Source organism: Centroberyx gerrardi, chromosome 1 (assembly GCF_048128805.1).
Source record: "Centroberyx gerrardi isolate f3 chromosome 1, fCenGer3.hap1.cur.20231027, whole genome shotgun sequence".
NCBI lineage: Eukaryota > Metazoa > Chordata > Actinopteri > Beryciformes > Berycidae > Centroberyx > Centroberyx gerrardi.
Window position 1 is genome coordinate 35,069,870 of NC_135997.1, and position 20,511 is coordinate 35,090,380.

Sequence of the window (20,511 nt, forward strand, 5' to 3'; positions counted from 1 at the left end):
GAATTGAATCCTGCTCCTAGTGTTGTCAATGCCTCATCCTCTGAGGACTTTGAGAAGTTTTTTTCTTATTTTGTTATGAAGATTGAGGACATTACATTGTCAATTACTCCACCCAGTTTAATTATTGATCTCCATCAAACTTGCCCAGTCTTACTAAGCCATTTTAAGTCCATTTCTCTGCAGGATCTCATGGACACTGTATTACGCATGAAACTTTCATCAAGCTCTGTTGATATTTTACCCTCTAAATTCCTTATTGGAACTGTTGGCCTTTGTTTGCTTACTACTGTGAATAGCTCACTTGTTTTATCTATGTTCCTGATTATTTTAAACATGCCAGCATTCAGCCTCTGTTAAAACAGTCTTGATCCCACTATACAAAGTAGTTACAGGCCCATCTCTAAACTACCTTTTATTTCCCAAATTTTGGAGACAGTGATCTCAAAGCAATTCCTAGATGTGGTCGAAAGAAATAATGTCTTTGAGAAGTTTCAGTTGGGCTTTCGACAGCATCATAGCACAAAAACTGCCCTCATCTGTGTAACAACTGACATGTTGATGAGCGCTGATATTGCTGAGTGTTCTGGCTACTTGACCTGAGTGCTGCTTTTGACACCATTGACCATGCGATTCTAATAAATAAATTGAGGCAGTCCGCTGGTGTTTCTGGGACTGCCCTAAACTGATTTAGATCCTATCTTTACAACAGGAATTTGACAGTGTTGATTGGTAGCTTTACATCGTCAGCCTCTAAAATGACATGTGGGGTTCCCCAGGGCTCAATTTTTGGGCCAGTATTATTCGTTTGACACCCTTGGGGCAAATTATTCATCAGCATGATATTGCTTTTCACTTTTGAATGACTCATACATACAATCATACATACTGTATGTGTATATATACTGTATACACATACTGTATGTGTACATATATACATACTACACACACACACACACACACACACACACATACAGTATTTATATACTGTATATGTATACTGTATGTATCCTGAGCATCCAACATAGCTGACAAACAGGTTTCTACTGAGTTTCTTGACGCATGCTTTGGTATGATGCAGCAAAATGCAAAATAGCTGTGCTACTGTTCTATTGTATAATGTACCTTCTAATCATCATTAATCTTTTCTACCAGCCATGAAACAGCCTATTTTTTAATACAATACCACCAGATAATTACATTCATAACAGATAAGAGACATATATGCTTTGAACCATACTTCACCATACATTAAGTAAGTTTCCCAGCTTGGTTTTATCTGATCTTCAAAGCACCTGCACCTGTCATGGTCCAGTACCTAGCAGCCTGTCTGTAGCTCTGTTAGTGTTAGCAGCAAAAACCATGCAGCATCAGCAGAGACAATGCATCACTGAGCTCAATGCAATGTCAACACAGCAGGTCACGCAGAATACAGAAAGTCATGAGTCACATTTCTATTACTTTATTTATCTCTGTCTCTCTCTCTCCAGTCGTCAGCTACAGCAGCAGGCCGTTCTGGTTCTGCAGGAGAACCAGGTTCTGATTGATCAGCTTGAGGTTCAGCATGTTAAGACCAAAGCCAGCCACAGCCGACATCACTCTGAAGGTACCAAGGATGTTTTATAGTAAATCTGGAGGATGAATGGAAAAATGGCCCACTTTGCATTTCCTCCTACCACTAGGCTCAAGTTGATTTTTACTAAAAGGCCAATACTGGCACTATACTGTATATCGGTCTAACTCATCTAACCTAATACGTATTAATCTCTTTTTCTCACCCTCTTTCAATCTCACTGTTTCTTTCACTCTACCCTCTCCTCCCTCCCGTTCCCTCCCTGCCTCCTTATTCCTCCTCTCCCTCCCCCTGTAGTATCCAAGGTGTCCAAGCAGTTGATGCTGTTGGAGGTGGAAAAGCAGCATTTGCAGGAAGAGCTGGACGAGAGACGGAGGGAGGTGCAGGAAAACCGAAGGGAGGTGCAGGAAAACATGAGGGAGGTGCAGGCACTGCAGGCACGCCTGAAGGATGCTGTCACCTGGGACGAACACTGCGACATTGTCAGCAAACTCAGACGGTACCAAAGATCATCTATGTATTAGACCAGTGGTGTCCAACAGTGCGGGTTTTTCATTGCAACCAAACACTACAACAGCTTATTTCATCCATGTTTTTCCCTCCTCTCTGGTTGAAGGTTTGTTAAGTAGTAAAATGCATTTTTTGTAGAGTTTGGTTGGAATTAAAACTTGCAAAGTCTTGGACCTCCATAGACCATGACTAGGGACCATTATTTTAGAAGATGAATTAGTCAATAGTATCACAAAAAGGTTTTAGCTCATATATCATATGGTGTTATAACAATAATAATTTGGTCCAAATAAATCTTTCGTTTTTAACAGAAGATATCTGCAACAGAAGAGCATATCTTACTACTTTGACATTAATATCTGCAACAGGAGACCATATCTCACTACTTTAACTGTAATATCTGTAACAGAAGACCATATCTCGCTACTTTTCTACTGAGATCTATAACAGAAGGCCATATCTCGCTATGTTAATGCCCATACATTGAGAGCAGAGGCAGAGTGAGAGATCTCTGCTTCTTTGCACTCTCTGATAGTACTGAGAGAGGCACTGAGGCACCAGGCACTGATATGCTCATTTCTATGTAGGCACTCACCACAGTTTAATAGCATAATGAAGAATTCTATATCACTCATCACTTCCAGTTATCACTTCCTGGTGACTGGTAAATAGTAGTCAGAGGTGGACTTCAAAACAGACAGGCATCAAAATGTATCAAAGAGAACAAGGCTATGTGCTACAACTCTGTTGCTTCTTGTCTCTGTCATATGGATTTTTTTCTTTTTCTTATTTTGGGGTAAGATGTTTTCAGAAGGTCCTTAGGTGGCATTTTGGCAAATCCACTCACTGTTGCACCTTGTGTACATGTTAGATTGTGAAATGATGATAAAATTTACAGTAAGAGATCAGGAGAGTTAGATTACACGATAATGTCATGCTATACTATACCCTGATCTTTCAGGCAACTGGAGCAGGAGGAGGCCAGGAAGAGGAATGAGGTGGAGGAGCTGCACCTCAGAGTGTCCAGCCTGCAGGAGGAGAATAGGAGTCTGGCTCTGGAGAAAGCCAACCGGACCGCTGACATCAAGAGGATGGAGGCTGAGCTGGAGCTGTCCAGACAGGCCAACAGGTAGTAATGACAACACTAGTACTCATACTACAACTACTGCTAATACTACTACTACTACTACTCCTATTACTACTGCTGTTGTTACCGACACTACTGCTACTAGCACTGCTACTATTATTAATGTTACTGCTGCTATGATTGCTAGTGCTACTACTACTATTGCTACTACTATCACTGCTATTATGGCTACTACAATTCTACTACAGCTACTACACTTATTGATTTATTGAGTTTGGGCATTGCCACCTTCTGTGGGTTGTTACCTGGAGGGCCTAATACAGGGCCCCGGACCAGCCCTCACGCTAACATTGTTAGTGTTTAGCCCACCTGTGATAAACAGTACAAGATTCTAATTCTTAGGCTGGTGGTGGGAGGTACTTGTCCAGTGGCTAACTGTTTTCTATCCCGAAGCCTTCCCTACTGCCACCTTAACCTTTAAAGATACAGTATATAGCCGTCTCAGTTAATAACAGATCCTCTCTAAATTCAACTTTTGGTGTGGTTGCTGTGATAGTATTTAAGCAGCAAATACACTTTTCCTGCTAAGGGAATGTCACTTTGCGAGTCTAACAACCAACTAGAACCTTCATGTATGGACCTGACTTAGCAACACAGAAAAAGTCTGTTTTACATCGTCAAGGAAAGGCATGATAACCCCTCTCAGAAGCTGGTCAGATACTAGAGAACTATTACTTTGATTACTTTGATTATTACTGGATTTATTTAAGTTTGCTCAAGCAGTAAATCAATAAATGGCAAATCAAGAAAGGGATGTAACACTTACAAACTAGTCATTTTTAACCAAATGCAGAGGCCATCTCTAAAAAGGTGCAACAACACCTTTACTTTCAGAGGAAAATCAACTCTTTTAAGGTGTGCACTGTTATGATGACTTTATAAATCTTTTATTGAATCTGTTTTATCATTGTTATCTGGTTTGGGAATCTGACTTTTGGACTGCTCTGTTCCATCAGATCAAGTGAAGAGGCGCCACTCTGTTCACTATATAAATGTATTTAGCCTGCTTGTTAAAATCATTCTATTTACGTTTTGACCCTCGAAGGCCTATCAGAATGTAAGCCATATATTCTTCACAATCTGTGACCATCACAAAACCCACATTGTTCTTCCAGAATCTGAGCTTTGACAATCAGTCAGAGTGTCTTTCCAGCTCCTTGGTATCGGTTTCTCCAAGAAAGCTGAGCAGTGTGATTCCTTGATAGCTAGAACACACTCTCTGGTCCTCTTTTTTAAAGACAGGGGCCACCACCCCTCTTCTATCCCAACACAGTTTATCCAGAATTAAGATAAGATTTCTTTCAGTTGTGTTTTGAGAGACTCAGTAGGATTGTAAGTCGAAGGTTCATAGTATTCTGTATTACTAAATTGATTATTAGCCTCTTCGTTAATCATGTTCTTCAATAAATATCTCTAAAATCTAGAGGCTGTATTCTGTAAAGGTATTCACATATTGTCAACGAAGGGTTATTGCTACCTACTATGATTTAAAATGTACTATCATTTAGTTTAATGTTGTGCTGTCAATCATTTTGTCAGGGTAGATAATCCATTTTTTGTAACAGAACTTTTCAAATGAAGCCCACAATCATCAATTAACAAGGGGACAGACCACATCAACCTATTCATCGCTAACTCCAAAGGAGGCATTCCTGCAAGGCAACAGATTGTTATTCCACAGAGTAGAACAGTAAAATAATGAAGTAAATTTGCTAATTCTCAATTTGTGTTTCTCCTGAAAAATAAGGAAAAACATTTGCATTTTAGTCATTTATCTGAGTCTGCCATCCACAGTCTTTGGGAAAGACTGAAAGAGTGATCACAGATGATGTGAAATGATGAGATGAGAAATGCTGATGCTAGAGGGAGATGTGATTTAACAAGTGGGCATGAGCTGAAGTCCACAGTGGCTTTGCAGCAGCATAATAAATCCTGCCATTGGAGCTCAGATCAGATTGTTTTTCTGTAGTGAGCGTTTGATGTTTGCAGGGGATTAGGGCTATTCTGAGGTCAGTCTGGGTCTGCAGAAGCTTCCTCTGTTCCCTGTAGAGCTGATCTGAGATTGTTGTGAAGCTTCTCTTTCTGAGGTGTGAAGATTGTCAGAAGGTGTTTGATTGAAGAGCAATGATTCATCCCTGTTGCATCAAGAGGGCAGGGACTCAGAGATTAGCCAATCAACTCTCTCTCTGTTTTCTCTTCCATTTCTTTCTTTCTTATTTTTTCCTCTCACTCCCTTTCCTTCCCTTCCTCCGTCTCTCTCCTTTCTTCTCCCCTATCTCCCTCCTCCCTCCTTCTCCACTTGCCCTCTCTCTTTCTCTCTCCCCCTCCTTTTTCTCATCTCCCTCCCCCTCTATTATCATTCTTTCTTTTCTATTTCTCTTCCTCTTTTTTCCCCTTTTCCCTCACACCTCTCCCTCCCTATCCATCCTGTTTCATTCTCTCTCACTCCTTCCCTCCTTTCATATGCCTCCTTCTGTCTCTCCATCATCCAGGAAGGCTGAGAGGAGGATGAGTGCGTTGAAGCAACAGAAGGAGGAGTGTGTGTTGAAGGAGGTGAAGACTCATCATTACCTGGGAGCTGTCGTTTCTGTGGCTGAGCAAATCTCCCAGGAGAGGGACCAGCTAGTACACATGGTACTGCTTACACTACTGACACTGAAGAGAGACTAGCTAGTATACATGGTACTACTGACACATTAGGCAGGAATGTTTCAAAATAGATGTATTTATTATAGCCGTTTATTATTTTGTTCACAACATATAGACAGGCCAAGCAATTGACATAGTGAACATTTAGGATCTCCTTCTACCCCCAATACTGTGATTAAGGTAATAGTCTGATTAGGCTGGTTTACATGATTGCATAAACTGACAACTCCCCATCATAATCCTGTTTACATGATCATTCAGATGACATGATGACATGACATGATTATTCAGAAAGAATCAAATTTAACCAAAACAATTAAAGCCTTAATTCTGCTCTACCACATCATGTTCGCCGCAGATCTCTATTGTCAAACAAAATGCCATCCTTCAGACACAGCAGGTTCAATTTTAACACTCTGTCCATCTCTCTCTTAATCCTGCACTCCCCTCCATGCAATTGTGTATTCATTCCCTCCTCCTCCCCCTCTGTGCTCCTTCCTTAGATCAGTAACCCCTCCTCTTCCTTCTCCCCAGGCCTCAATCCTCCAGCAGGACAAGCAGAAATTCATCAGCAGGATCCTGGAAGGCACCGTTCGCTTCGAAAAACTCCAGGAAGAGGTCAAAGTAAGGTCCTCCTCCCCAAAGATCACCTCCACACAAAGATCACCTCCACACAAAGATCACCTCCAGTGTCTGAAATTAACTTTTTGGCTCACTTGCCAAGGGCTGATAATCTAAAAAAAAAATACGGGCCAAGAATAATTTTTATCAGCCTAAATAATTAATATACGTTTTTCATAGAAATATGCAATCCTACCTGTTTTCAATGCTATCTTGTTTATAGAATCAGGTACTGAGGAACATTCAATTAAGCAAGCATATTAGGGGTTTTAATTTAAACCTTGCACTCACTTCTACAATGGATATTTTTTTGTCTTTATCTTCATTTTTTCTTTTTGGTGGCCTCACACCTGCTATGTTTTACCATGTTAGAATAATATTAAGTTCCAGAAAGAAAGTACACCTACTCACCAAGATGACCTCCTCACAGAGGACACCTCCGCAGAAAGATCACACCCCCTGAAAGATCTCCCCACTAAAAAAACACCTCACAAAGATCACCTCTCAGAAAGATCAACCCCTCACAAAAATTACATCCCCAGAAAGATCACCAAAGATCACCTCACTAAGATTTCCTCATCATCATCCCTCTTCCACACATTTCATGGATATTCTTGGCACATATCGTTTCATGGCCAAGTCAGTTCTTTAATTTATTTGGATGTAAACCAAACCTCATTGCTGGTAGTCAAAATGCATGTCTGCTGCCTCTAAAATAACACCAAAACCTGTGCTGGGTTGCATAAAGCACCTTAATTTGAGATGTTCTTAAGATTTCCTTTGAAAAAAAAAAAGAGTTGCACAAATTTAACTTCACCTTGACCAAACTTGACACTAATGTTAAAGGAATAGTTCACCCAAAAATGAAAATTCTGTTATCTACTCACCCTCATGCCAGTTGAAACACGGGTGAAGTTCTTTGTTCACATAACACAGCTAGATATGAAGCCACAACAGCTAGATAACCTCTTCTTCCCTATCGCCCCCGCCACTGGGTCCACCATTACAAATGCAGGTTGCACAGCCAAGCTTTGTTCAAACCCACAGAATTTTATTTTAAATTCTAGTCAAGATAACAAGTTTTCCAAAGACACCAAATATGTCATGCTGAATTACAGGGAAACATGTATAAAATGATGCACAAACATCTACATTTTTTCCATTTGATGTAATGGTGCAGCCATAAAAACATGGCATCTTGTATTTGAATATTACATTCAATATAAGCAGCTAGAGCTTCAAGAAAGAGCTGGAACAATCAGATAAAGAATATGGATGCAACGTTGTTGTACAGTTAGGAATTTTTTCCCCTACTTAAGGGGAAATTTAAGGGTAAAGTTAGGTAAAGTCAAGGTACAAGGGGATAACAGACCAAAGACCAAAAAGGTGCTTTTTCCACAAAAAAACACTATATATGAGCGCAGCCTTAGGCTCAAGTGTAGTTCCAGTACCTTGTTGTTTTTGCCACACCTTTATGATAGATTCCTTAACTTACTCATTCTTACCAAGACAGCTCTCTAATCTATTGCCTATTGATCACCCTTCTCCACTGTACCTGATCAACCATCTACCAGAACATAGAATCAACAACACCCCACACAGTCATTATGGTTAATGTAATAGAAGTATAAAATCTTCCCTCAGTAATGGTAAAATTGTAGCAGTGTGTGCTACTGCTCTCTAGTATGGTTTTGGTCTTGATCTCCTTGGGTGAAGGCTCAGTAGTACTAGTTATTACTAACTGAATGATCATCAAAAGAAGACTGGGATCAAGTCTGGTTGAGAAGGCCTTGGCGTATGGCTAGCATCATTATCATGCTCTTGAACCCGTTGATTAGTAGATTATGTTTTTTGGGGTTGACGCAAAGCAACGTCATCTCTGTCAGGAACAGTCCTATTTACTGACCAAAAACAGGACCAGGTCATTGTCACTTGGTGTTGACACCTATTTTTTCGTGGCATTAATCACTTTAAGAATCTATATAATTGAATAACAAAATCGCATCATGTTTGGTGTGAATATATTTGGTGTGTCAAATTCACCTCAGAATTATTCACAATTTCATGTCGTTTATTTGCATCATTCTTGGTGTTTTAACTCTTTTAGGCTTGGTATCCTGAAGTGTGGCTGACCTCCTTTCACCAGCCAATCAGGGTACAGCTTGTCAAGACAGCTGACATTGTTTCTGTTTCTTTGACTTATTCCTCTTTTCTTTTTTCCCTCTGGCTCTTCCTCCTCCTCCTCTCTGCTCCAGTCTGGGGTCAGTGGTCTGTGTCCCAGTTCTCCCAAATTAAATGGAGATGTTACTATTGGGTGAAGGGTGTCCTCTGCTAGGTTTCCTAAAAAGTAGCACACTGAAGGAAAGTAGGTCCTCACTTAATTTCGTATGAATCTGAGAGTAATGTCAGTGGGATGATGGGGACTGAGACTTGAAAAGCTTACAGGCTAATCCAGTCTACTGTTATTGTCAGTCACCTAAAACTCTCTTAGCCTGTTTCCCTGTCACCAGTCAAAATAATAATAATAATAATAATAATAATAATAATAATAATAATAATAATAATCAGAAGAGCCATTTTCTACTTTAGCCTGACCACTCCTAGCCTAGTAGTTATGTGATTACGGTCAGTAAGGTCAGAGTTTGAAGACTTCAACCAGGACTTGAATGTGAATGTCATCTTTGGCTGTGGAAACGAGGCTCATAAAAACATATTGCTGCCAGGAAATGTATCATAATCCAGCTGAGAGTAGCAGAGTCCTTCCCACCCTGGAGATGAAAGAAAATCCCTCTTATCTCTCTCCTTAGCTCTTCCTCTATTTATTTTCCCAGCACTGCGCTCTTATATGATCATTCAATGGTCACAGGATGATTGTAAGGGCACCAAGCCCCTAACATTTGCACTACTTATTTCTTTAAACAGAAAAGTCAGAAAAAGTGACATCAAATAACAGCTCAATAACAAAAATTTAATCATGTCAATATGTGACTAGGGCCAGGCTAGTCTGTAAGAATAAATTTCCATGGTAAGCTCGGGTTTATTCAAACCTGCTTTATGGAACCAATATTCCACTTACAATAGTTTTAACATGGGGGTTATTCGGCACTTGACCACCATGAAAACCAGAATATAAACTATGCACCAAGATTGGATACAGCTGGACGAGTTTGTAGGGTTCGGATTTTTACTTCACATTCATTTGAATGAGGCCACAAAAATAGCCTGAAAACTGACATTGAACACGTTCCTGACTGTGGGTCCAGCGTTTTAGAACATAATTTCGCCGGATAGCATTTTTATTAAGAGAACATAGCGGAGGAATACCATTTAGGAGACATAGTTCCTGTTTGGGAGACCAGATCTACTTTCATTTTAAGAATAGAAATGTAAAATGACGACTGATCCAAGACTGCTTTGTAAAAGCAGGATCTGTTGTTGAATGTTCACAAACAGGTTAAATGTCAGTTTTCAGACTATTTTCGTAGCCTCATTCAAATTAATGGGAAGTAAAAATCCAAACACTACAAACTCGTCCAGCTGCATCCGATCTTGGTGATTAGTTTATATTCTGGTTTTCAAGGCGGTCAAGTGCCAAATAACCCCCATGTTAAAACTAAGTGGAATATTGCTTTAACTGGCAATCTGGCTTTGTGGAACAGCCCTCAGGTCTGCATCTGCTGCACAGTCCCCCCACTGTCAGTCACCCATTTACTGGCTTTGTTTACATGGTAATCTATTGGATTGAAGATGCTATTTTTCTCTGAATTTTATTGTCTGAGCTTTTGAACCAAGGACTGACAGTGTGTGAGTAATGTGGATTTTGACATGGATTTAGAAGCTGGAAATGGCTTGTTTTTGTTGTCTTTTATCTTGATCTCCCCTTGTCTGTTTCTTCTATCTACTGTATACAGCCCAGGGCCAGAAACCCCAGAGTGATATGTGACATTTTCTTGACTTTTGAAGAGCAGGTAAAGAGAGTAGTGCAGTTCTGCTTCTTACAGCTCAGAAACATCAAAAAAAGCCATATCTGGTTCAGACTCCTGCAACTCGCTCTATTCCGGAGTCCCTCTCTCATCCCCAGAGCCAACACACTATTACAGACTAACAAAGAAGATAAAGTGCAAGATAAAAGCTCTCAGTTTATAGTTAAGATAACTATTGATGACATTTAGAGCACAGCTAGGTCTGACTCTCGCTAAATTGCAGACCTTCTGCAACTTTGATTCTGTGTGAATGAATCAGGTTATGCAGTAAGTTTAGATTTAAATTCAGTTACCCACTGACTTGTTTAAGTGGCTTTGTGCCCCAGATGGAGTTAGCTGCTGGACTTTTAAGGAGCTCTATACCATGCTGAGGGATTTAGATGTGATTTCTGTGGCTTCCCATGCCAAGTCCTGCACATACGCCCTCCACAGATTGAGTTAGAGCCCACATCAAATGCAGAGCCGTATCTTCCAGCCAGCTTCTGCTCGCTCACTGCATGAATTTCCATCATATTTCCCTCTCTGGATGGAAAAGATTTCCCCACACAACAAATCAAATTAAAATGGAAACTTTGTTGAGTGTTACCTCCAAATATCTTTTTTTTTTTTCAACATGGAGAGGAGGTGTGGAAATCTGCTGTATCACATCATCTGTTGTATGAAGTCATCCTGAGGTTGAAGCTGTTATCAGGGATCTCTGAAGGCAAAGGAACTATGGCTCTTTGCTTCCTTAACTCTTAACATCAAAAACGCTGAATCCTGAGCCCTTTTTTTTACATCTTTCTATCTCATCGGACACCCCAGGCTCAGAGCTCATTTGTGGAGATGTGTGATGAATAGCTTATGGGATTTAGACTGAGCCGTGTGATTGGTCAAATCCCAACCATGCTTTTTTATAGGAATAATACCCAGGAGGGTGTTTTTCACTGTGATTATGGTACAGCGGTGATGTAGCAACATTGATGTGGCAATATTTATGTAGCCATAATGCCAGTAAAGGCTTTTATGGCTTTTATGCAACAGTTACCAACATGTGAACTACCTAGAAAGATTCCTCAAAGTAGTGAACAAGCATCAGAATAAACAAGAGTAGAATGATCACTAACTTGCTTCCTGGTTACTAAATGATTTAGTATATCAACCAATAAATCACATTTAGAATTTATAATGTGCGTTTGACCAATCAGATTGCTTGGTTGAACCTACCTGTTGTATAAGGGCCTGTGTCCACCAGTGACCTCTTGGTGGTGCTAGCTCTGGCGATGAGCGCTTGGGTAGCGGCATGTATGGAGACAGGTGGTGAGCGCTGGGAGGAGACGTGCTTAAGCTAACAAGATACAAAATGGGGCAGTTTATGGTCATTAACGTTACTTGGTGATAGTAACCTACTCACCAGAGACTCCCATAACAAAAGAGTTTCTCCAGGTGGCTTTTTTCTTTAAAAAGTTGTGATAGTCCACAATGGAGTATAACAAGTTGCTCCATCTTCGTTGCTGTTTTTTCACCCAAGAGGTTAAATTTCAGCAGTGTATGTGAGAGGTTAAATTTCAGTAGTGTATATGAGAGGTTAAATTTCAGTAGTGTATGTAAGAGGTTACATTTCAGTAGTGCATGTGTGAGGTTAAATTTCAGTAGTGTATGTAAGAGGTTACATTTCAGTAGTGTATGTGTGAGGTTACATTTCAGTAGTGTATGTGAGAGGTTACATTTCAGTAGTGTATGTGAGAGGTTACATTTCAGTAGTGTATGTGAGAGGTTACATTTCAGTAGTGTATGTGTGAGGTTACATTTCAGTAGTGTATGTAAGAGGTTACATTTCAGTAGTGTATGTGTGAGGTTATATTTCAGTAGTGTATGTGAGAGGTTACATTTCAGTAGTGTATGTGTGAGGTTATATTTCAGTAGTGTATGTGAGAGGTTACATTTCAGTAGTGTATGTGAGAGGTTACATGTCAGTAGTGTATGCGAGAGGTTTATTTTCAGCGGCGTATGTGTGAGCATTTCAATAGTATGTATATTATGTATATTTTCAATTTCAATAGTATATATCAGAGTTTCCGTTTCCAAAAATTGGTGCCGGTCCACGTGTCCTGGAAGATTTCAATGTCTCAGACAAATGGGAGAAATTCCGGTCAAATATGTGACGCGTTATATCATTTTCAGTCGGAAGTCGCAACAGCGCATTTGTGGATAAACGTGATTTTATGAGAAAAGGTCGATTTTTGGCTGTTTTGGGGTTTCATCAGATTTTAATAAAATAAAGCCTTGGCTTTCATTCTGTGTAAAGATGATTGTGAAATTCAAACGCTAAATATAGTTTTGAAGCTCATAAAGGTAGGGTGACAAGCAGAACTACTAGCTTAATTTGTCAACAAAGCTCGCATTCCTCATGTTGCCAGGTTCGCGGTTTATAAAGTTTGTCAGGGTTGTATTGTGGAGTTTTGTTATTGGTTTGTTATTTTGGACTAGTTTCGTTGATCATTGGGCTGTTTATGGGTTGGGTTTAATTGGCACTGGGAGGGTTTTGTCGCTAAGAACCTGGCAACACTTCTCTATGTGTCCCTTAAAATTATGAATGAACATCTGCATAGTAACAGGTTGACCATCGTTCACTTTATTGTCTAATCAAAATTATTGTTTCATCCGCGGGAAAACGTAGTTGTCAGGCATCTCAACCTGTGTGTGTGTGTGTGTGTGTGTGTGTGTGAGAGAGAGAGAGAGCGAGAGAGAGAGAGATAGAGCGAGAGAGAGAGAGACAGAGAGAGATTGAATTGAATTGATATTATTAAAAGACATAGAAATGAATTCCCGTGAGGCAGAAATTGCTAGATTACTAAACATAATTTCAGTAAGAGGAGCAGCGACTGACGCGCAATGGACTGATATAATATCAGACTACTTTTTAACTCCGGTGCCGGTGGATGCGCGACCTGTCGCGAGTGACACCGGTGGTCTTCCTCAGAGTCGGACAGTCCACACACCAACAATACGAGCCCTGAGGCTACAGGCGGAGAGACTGAAGATGAGGAGGAAGATATTTTGCTTATGGCAGACCCGCGGCTGCGGCTCTCCAGTCTGTAGAAGGTGCCTATGTAAGCGAAGATTGTGGCCACGAAATCCAAAAGGCCTGCGACTATAGGTGCCACTGAGAGAGAGAGAGATCCCCGTCATTTTTTTAATAGAAGGATATGTTGAAATTTAATTTTAGCCTATTTTAATACAATTCAAATTGTGCTTAGAGGAAATTATTTTCACCGGACATTATGACCGGAGAGATTTAAATATGTCGGACTTCAACAGATTTTCCTGGTAAAAAAACGGTAATTACCGGATAACGGAAACTCTGGTATATATGAGTATACAGTATATGAGTGGTTCAGTAGGGAATGTGAGAGGTTTTCAGTAAAGTGTGTGTGAGTGTTTCAGTAGTTTAAATGAGAGGGTCTCACAATACATGTATGTGAGAGGTAAAGTAGTTGTATGTGCAAGCCAAAGTTTGAATTATGTCCTATACGGCACCTCATAGAAAGCGCTGCGTTGTCATAGAAAACAACAATGAAAAAACACCAACACCTAAAAACCAGGTCCCTGGTGGACACAGCCCCTAATTGGCCATAAAGCACAGCTAACCTTGCCGTATGAATGGCTGCTAAGCTATTTGGTTTCCGGGAAGCGTTTTTTTTCTCCTGTCTTTACACTAAATTGAAATAAAACCTAACAAACCCCAAACATATTCCTAACTGTAGATATGTTGTTGTGGTATTAATGATTCTGGAATTCCATATAATTGCCTAATCTCATCAACACACTCAGATGTCATCATGCATCCTGTATCCACATGGATCACATGTGTTTAAGAAGCCATCATGTGCTTCTGTCTGGTTTTGTATGAATGCATTTATTTAATTATTGATAGACAGAGGGAAGCTGTCAGTTATTTTCTGCTCTCCTGTGATAATAGACACCCATGGCAATGAATGGCATTGAATTCAGGACCTTTCTCTATCAACATGGACATATTGTGTGTGTTTTTAAACCCTATTTATCCACGGGAAGGTTTTGAACATGAATGCTCTTTTTTTTTGCTCTTTTTCAGCACTGCTGTGAAAAGGAGTAAGAGGACATGTGTATGCATGAATGCATGTTTGTTAATGTACTTGTCATACAGTTTCTTTAGCGAGGTGATTATGCATATCTCAGCCATCTCTTCAACCTGCACACATGGCAAGACCTCAGCAACTGGCTATGGTTATATTGACAATTTTGACTTGTTCTGGAATAATGTGAACTTGTACCAATAGGCATGGGGTTAGGCAACTCACAGCTAATATTTGCATGCAGAAGGGGTCACACATTTGGTGCAGACAATTTCTCTGTATCTAGCAGAAGCCACTCTCTCTCACACTCTGCTGCCCTCTAGTAATAACTCTTCTCAGTCTCCCATGTCCAGTGACACTCCTGTGTTCTGCCTATTTAATGTGAGATCTCTTGCTAATAAGTCAATGCAATATGATAGCGTCCCTCCCTCTGGTCTAGCGGTGATTTATGGAGACTTGTTTAAACGTTCCTCTATTTCTCTTGGTAGTTTTGCTACTTTTGAGTTGCTTAACTTGATTTTAAATGGCATGGTCCCCTTATTATGTGTTTTAATTTATAGACCTCCAAAACTAAACTCTGGTTTTATCCAAGAATTTTCTGAACTACTATCAGCTATTATGTCCCAGAATGACAGAGTTCTAATTCTTGGTTATTTCCACATCCATGTCTGCTCATCCACTCCTTCTTCTTTCACTATTGACTTTTAATTTTGTGTATTCTGTCAGAGGCCCTACGCATAATAAGGGTCACAGGCCTTGGCCTCTCTTATGGTTTTTCACTGGGTAATATGGATTTACTAGACTTCCCTGTCTCTGATCATAAAGCTGTCATCTTTCAGTCCCTACCTGCATCTGTTCTCAGCGCCGCTAGAAATCTCTCTGCCCCCTGACAAAAGTACATTTTAAACAAATGTACAACATAATATTAACTAAAACTGACACAATAAAAATCTATAATCCCTGTAACAGGGCCCCTGCATTTCTGTGGGCTTTTCTGGGGGTTTCTGATTTTAACAATTATTGTTCAACCACTCTATATTTCATTTCACTTTTCAAAGACAAAATTAGGAAACCTAATGCAGTGACATTACTAGGGACATCAAGAGACAATGCAGGAAAGTCGAGCACAGGTGGAAAAAAGATTCACTTAATATCCTCAAAGTCTTAATGACTGTTTATCAGAGTGCAGGCAAGGACGCTAGGAAAGCATGTTTTTCCAACTTAATTTCTAGCCAGTATAATAATCCCAGGGTATTATTTCAAGCCATTGACAATTCAAACCAACTCACTGATCAGTCATCCATCCAATCAACCAATAGAACCTGCTCCTGAAAAGTGTGAGGAGTTTCTCCAATTCTTTGTTGAGAAATTAGATTAGATCACAAATTTCCCCTGAGTCCAGAGACCTCTGTATTTGCTCCAATCCCCCTGCTATGCTAACTCATTTTTTTTTTTTCATCACTTTATTTTTGTAGTTTTTGTTTTGGTGGAACACAAATACACAGGAGAACTGAACAGATAGGTCACCAGGGGTAATACAATACAGCTCATATGTTATCAGTAGTTAGCTTTGTGTTAAGGGTTACTTTCCCGACCACAGAGTCCCATGAAGAAAGAGAGGCATAAAGAGAAAACATCAACAGGGCATCAAGTAAGGATCACCTCAAGTCCATATCAGTCTCAGTCCTTCTAGTCCTCAAAGTAAGATAAAATGACTATTGTCTTATGACATTTATCTAACATGTTCACATACAAACCCCTTTTGAAAAAAAAAAAAAAAAAAAAAAGTATAAATGTGATAAATACTGGTAAACCACATACATAAAGTTAAGGGAGGAGAGAAAAAGTAATATCCATATTCATATGCAATAACCATTTCGACCAATACTTACAAAATGTATCGATACAAAATCTCCGAAAAATGGTCAGTTTCGCCATATCATACATTTCCTTTACTATCGCTATCCACTCTCCTTTTGTTGGTGGATCCTTGTCTAGCCATTTCTTAGTTATTGCTTTTTTGCTAGCTACAAGTAATACTTTAAGAAGGTACTTGTCCTGAGCGTTAAATTTGGTTGGTATATTACCTAAATACATAGTGCCAAAACTATAATCAATCTCAAAACCCAGTATTGAATTTATTTCTGTTACTATCTCTAGCCAATAGGATTGGATTGCTGGACAATTCCAAAATATGTGAAAATGAGCGATTGAGTTGTTACATCGTTTCCAGCAATGTCCAGATTCTGGTCTACCATTCTGTAAATATTTTCTTCTTGGAGTAATAAAAAACCTGATAATATTCTTCCATGAGAATTCTCTCCATTGGCCAGAAATGGAGGTGGTGGATTGTATTTTACATATGTTTAGCCACTCTTCCTCTGCTAGGGTTATGTTTGCTTCATTCTCCCATTTAGCTTTAACATATAAAGTGGAATGGTTCTTAGAAGATTGTATACATGAGTATATTCTTGATACCAGTTTCTTGTGGATGTTGCCCCTATAAGCATCAATAAAAACGTTGATGAGACTCATTTCAGTTTCCTCCTTAATTTTAATATTTCTATCGAAGTGATGCCTAAGCTGTAAATATCTGTAGAAATCCTGTTTATCTAAGTTGTGGGTGTCAGTAAGATATTGGAAGCTTTCTAAGCCTGTACTAGTTGAGATTAAGCAATATGATGTAATGCCTTTCCAGATCCATTGTTTAAACCTCAAATCCAGCTGTGCAGGCCTAAAATCTCTATCATATGCCACCCATCTTAGCAGCCGTGCATTTCTCTCCAGTTTTAGATTTTTACATTCTTTGAGCCAAATATTGAGAGGAACCATTGTCCAGTAACTTAATTTATCTGAATGCATAATCTTAGAAGTTTTATCACCCAATATGGATTGAAGGAGGATATCCAATTGGCTTAATTCTAGTTCTTTCCATTTTGCATTGTAATCGTCATTGCACCAGCAGACTAAGTATCTTAATTGTGCTGCTTTATAGTAATCCTCCAAGCATGGAAGAGACATTCCCCCCTTTTCTTTTGGTAACTGTAGTGTTTTGAGTCGCACCCTAGGCTTCTGACCTCTCCATATAAATCTGGAAATCATTTGTTTCCATTCATTGAACTGTTTCATTGGTATCTCTACAGGTAGGGACTGAAAAAGGAACAGCAATCGTGGTAAAATATTCATCTTTATAATCTCTATTCGATTATACATATTAAGCGTTAAGGGTACCCATCTATCCAGATCTGTTTTTATTTCCTTTGTGATAGGACAGTAATTTATATTATAAATGTTAGCCAGATTCTTTGGTATATTAACACCGAGGTATTTAATATTATTAGCTTTCCACTTAAAATTGTACTTTTTACGTATGTTCTTGTGTGATAAATAATTATAAGAAAGGGTTTGGGTTTTATCTATGTTTAATTTATATCCTGAATAAAAACCAAACTGTTCAAGACGGGACATGAGTTTAGGCAGGCTGGAGTCTGGATTGGAGAGGGTCACAAGAATGTCATCCACGTACAGACATACCGTATTTCCTCTAATAGTGGCCGGTAGTCAATTAAAAGCCGGGTCTCCGATAATGGCCGGGGCCGTGGTCGACACGAACAAATAAAGGCCGGCCTCAAATACAGGCCGGGGAAAAAAACAAAGGTGTCCGTCTCCTCTCTCCGCCGCTGCCTCTCCACCGCGCCCACGGCCCGCATTGATCCTCCCGATCCAAGCCCTGGACCCCTGCCGAAATCTCGGCCGGATCACCGGGAACACATCGGCGCCCAGGTTCAGTTAGCTTCAAACAACGGTGGATACTGATAAACTCCTGGTGCCTGTTTGTAACTGTAGTTTGTAGTAACGTACAAGTGCCACAAGACGGCTCCGCCGGCGGAAGTCTCTGGAGCATGCCGTCGTCGATTACCGTAATTATCGTAATGCATTGCAGTAACAAAAAAACGTCTACCTAACGAACCCCAACAGAAGCAGATCAGAAAACAAGGAGGCTTCGTACTAAAATATGAGCAAATATACTTATCAAACAGAGGGAATTAGAAATAAAGGCCTGTCTCTAATATAAGCCTGCTTCCAATAAAGGCCTGGTACCCTCTGCAGTTGAGGTAAATAAAGGCCCGGGCCAATATTAGAGGAAATACGGTATCTTGTGCTCTATTTCTTTAACTAGAATTCCTGTTATTTCGACATCCTCTCTAATTGCTTGAGCAAGTGGCTCTATGAATAATGCGAAGAAGGTGGGGCTTAAGGGACATCCTTGGCGGCATCCCCGTTCTAGAGTAACTACTCCTGAGAGATTGCCATTTATTTTAATCCGGGCAGTCAGTAAGTGATATATGGATTTAAGACATCCTATGACTTCATCCTTAAAGCCAAAACGCTGTAACACCAGATACAGGAACTCCCATCGCACCGAGTCGAAAGCCTTTTCTGCGTCCAGGCTAATTGCCAGAGACTTTGAATTGTTTTTGCTCATATTATCAACCAGGTACAAAGCACGTCTTACGTTATCTTGTGTCTGTCTGTTTTTAACAAATCCCGTTTGGTCAGTGTCAATCAAATCAGGAATTATGTTTTCTAGTCTTTTTGCAATTATTGAGGCGAATAATCTGTAATCTGTGTTTAAAACAGAAATAGGTCTGTATGACCTGCATTCCATCATGTCTTTTCCCACCTTTGGGATCACCGATATTATAGCCTGTTTCCAGAAGAAGGTAAAGTGCTTCACAGATGGGTGGAATTCCCTCCATATGTCGATCATACCAATCCCTTTAAGCATTTTTCTTACATATAATGACTCAGGGTTCATCCTTTTTGTTGGGTTCGTGGAGTCTAGGGTGGGGTGCAGCTGTACATTCCAGTCCCCTCCACAAATTAGAATACCAGAAACTTCTGTAGCAATTATATCAAATATTTTCTTGATTAGTAGTTTGTCCTGTCCTGGTGGTCTATAAACATTAAGTAATGTTACTTTCCTAGAATCGAGAATCCCTTTCACTAGGACATTACGTCCTTCCTTATCAATAATTTGTGTGGAGGGCTGGAAAGCCACTTTGTTGTTTGTTGTTTGTTGTAAATCAATATCGCAACTCCCCTTGCATGTCCTTTGGCATAAGAGGAGTAGAACGTGTTTCTAAATCCTAGTTTTTTCAGTTTTTCATGTTCAGCTCGTACCAGATGAGTTTCCTGCCAATATATTATATGTTGGTTTTCTCTTTTCATCTTGGCTATGAGTTTGCCTCTTTTGGTTGGATTTTGTAACCCGTTAACATTAAGTGTAATTATTCTATATTCTTGTTGAAGCATTTATCCCCAAATACAATTAACATCTTCACACTGCAGACCCAAGGTGACCTTAACATTTTAACATAAGTATGTACAGTAACACAGAACATGAAAATGAAGAACATACACTCAAAAGAAATGACTTCCCTCAATTGGGAAAGAAAGCCTTCGATCTACAAAGGGCCTTCCCAGTGCAAACTGATATATCTCTGTAATGAGTATATAATTCAGTGCACATGTAGATGTAAGGCAACATTTTTTAAACTCCCAGACTTAAAGGTCTTTTGTTTTGAACTGTTTGGGCTATAGCTTAACACCCTGACTAACAATATGACTATTTGTTACAAATCCAGATCATGGAACAACAGGTAAACATTCAGGCTGTCTCACGTAACCCGTGTGTGGTTATTTTCCAGTTTGTATGTTATTAGTCTGTCTGTTTGGGTAGTCTTACCACGGGAGTATCCGGTTATCGTTAAGATGTATTTTACCCTGAGGATAAGTCAGACGGTGTCTCCGATGTCACGGCAGAATCCCTGAAGCCTCTTCCGTGTTCTCTCTCGGTGTGCGTCTCGGTTCCGGAGCATTTTCGTATTCACCGTCTCCCAGGAGATTTTCTTCAGCCTCTCCAAGGGTGCC

The 20,511-nt window shown here is 39.8% G+C and overlaps 1 protein-coding gene across 1 annotated transcript in view; it reads left to right on the forward strand.

Annotated features, from left to right (window-relative positions):
- The window catches only part of cep89 (centrosomal protein 89), a 101,335-nt gene that overhangs the window by 17,590 nt on the left and 63,234 nt on the right, over positions 1-20,511 (forward strand). Inside the window, exons 14-18 of the mRNA XM_078284295.1 lie at positions 1,488-1,603; positions 1,868-2,069; positions 3,042-3,209; positions 5,720-5,861; positions 6,411-6,500. Of these exons, the coding sequence (XP_078140421.1) occupies positions 1,488-1,603; positions 1,868-2,069; positions 3,042-3,209; positions 5,720-5,861; positions 6,411-6,500 (718 nt within the window). The remainder of the gene's footprint in view (positions 1-1,487; positions 1,604-1,867; positions 2,070-3,041; positions 3,210-5,719; positions 5,862-6,410; positions 6,501-20,511) is intronic.